Below are 1,829 nucleotides of genomic sequence, written 5' to 3' on the forward strand. Positions count from 1 at the left end.
GAACCTCAACTTAAAGACCTACACCGGGTTAATAAGTTTGAGGTACAATAAGTAAACAAAAGAGATTCTCGGGTATCTTAGATAATTATTTTGCATTGAAAAATGTACGAACAGGTTTGTAAGTAAATTAAAAGGTCTTGAACATTTCAAATTAATTTCAATAGTTGATACATGCTGCCCCTCTATTCTAATGTAGAAACCACTGTTATTGTAAGATGGTAAGAATAAGAGTATGAACACATCAGTTAAGTGAAAATTAGTGGGAAATTAAAGGAAATTAAAGAACATCTAATCTAAGCGAGGGGTGTCGTACAGTCATGTCATGCTTTGTAAGAATGTGTTCAGGTTATACTGCAGTAAACTTTAATTATTTATATTTAAAATCTGCATTGAAAAACACGATTTAAGAAAATTGTCGCTTCTTTACGAAACTTTATATCCATAAAAGCGTATATGAAAGGGTTCACGATATTATTAATGATAAACATTTGGTATATAAACATTAATCCAGGTCTTTCTGTGTTTGATACTTTTTCCCAAAAATCTTTGTTTAAGCCTTCAACCAGAAGCAACATCACTTTCGGAAAATAACTAAGTATAAAAACCACAGTTATAACAAAAAACATTGCCGTCAGTTTATGGGTTATTCGACGGTTATCCGTTTGTCTTCTTTTGGATCCAACAAGTTGAGATAAAGCTGTTTGATGATTGTTTTCCAACCGCTGTTCTTTACTTGAATTTGACAGTTTGGAATCTAGATCGGATGTGATAGTATTCTGCGTAACACCACTATTTTCGGTTCCTGAAGCGCCTTCTTCGTCAGTTTTTGTCACCGAATTTCTGAATTCTACTCTGCTACTTTTACATTTGTTCATCTTTAATTGACGAAAGACTGTACATCCAATTAATGAGTATAAGACAATAAGTGTTGTTACTATAGCAACAGCAAAAAAGCCTATCACAATGGCATATACGGCCCTTGCTAATTGGTGTCCTTCTTTTAATTTGCCGCAACGTGTTCCCGTAATTCCATAAGTGAAGCTATGAAATGGAACAGAACCGTAAACGAACACTAACGGCAAGGCACATAACAAGGAAATAACAATTGTTAGTATCAACGCCGTTTTCTTAACATGGAGCGACATTGCTGGTTTCAGGGGTAGACACACTTTTAGATATCTCTGAACTGCAATTATGAGTAATAACAGAATTGGGATAAATGTTGTTAATCCAATAAAAAATTGTGTTGTTTTGCACAAAATACTGTGTGTAAATGTAACTTGGTTGAGACACTGAATTATCATGTAAATCCCACAATATACCGTTGTTAACAAGTCAAATGCAGCTAAAATCGGTATGAAATATCTTTCATCTGATGGTTCTTTCATTTGAAATGAATAAACCAACAAAACTAAAACATTTCCGCATGTGCCAAGAACGACATAAATCGCAAGTATAACAATGTTTGGTATAAGAGTTTTTGAAATCATACCGTTCAATTCAGAAGCTGTAATATTATACATTGTATATTATTTCCCCTGATTTAGTGAGCAAGGGAAACTTCATTCCATTCCCAAAGTTAAATATTAAACGTCCTTATTTCCGAGGAAAATGAGGATATTCAAATTTTAAGTTTAACAGCGATACCTTCCGGCTTAAAAAATGTTTCCTCAATTAAATACTTATTTAAAACATCCAACAAGGAAATTGTTTTTTTAAACATAAAATTAGTTCACAAGCTATTCCATGCTATTGTTAGTTTCAGGTTATGGCGTCCCAAACGTTCAATATTCACAAAAAATAAAATATATGTTCATAGAAATAAATAA

At 32.7% G+C, this 1,829-nt stretch overlaps 1 protein-coding gene across 1 annotated transcript; it reads right to left on the minus strand.

The window, feature by feature from the left end:
• Nucleotides 1–307: 307 nt before the first annotated feature.
• LOC127700236 (cholecystokinin receptor-like) lies at nt 308–1,578 on the minus strand. Its single transcript, XM_052203661.1, has one exon. The coding sequence runs from the start codon at nt 1,521–1,523 to the stop codon at nt 378–380; it is 1,146 nt and encodes a 381-aa protein (XP_052059621.1). The 5' UTR covers nt 1,524–1,578; the 3' UTR covers nt 308–377.
• Nucleotides 1,579–1,829: the final 251 nt, after the last annotated feature.

This window comes from Mytilus californianus, unplaced genomic scaffold (assembly GCF_021869535.1).
Source record: "Mytilus californianus isolate M0D057914Y unplaced genomic scaffold, xbMytCali1.0.p SCAF_5, whole genome shotgun sequence".
Lineage (NCBI taxonomy): Eukaryota > Metazoa > Mollusca > Bivalvia > Mytilida > Mytilidae > Mytilus > Mytilus californianus.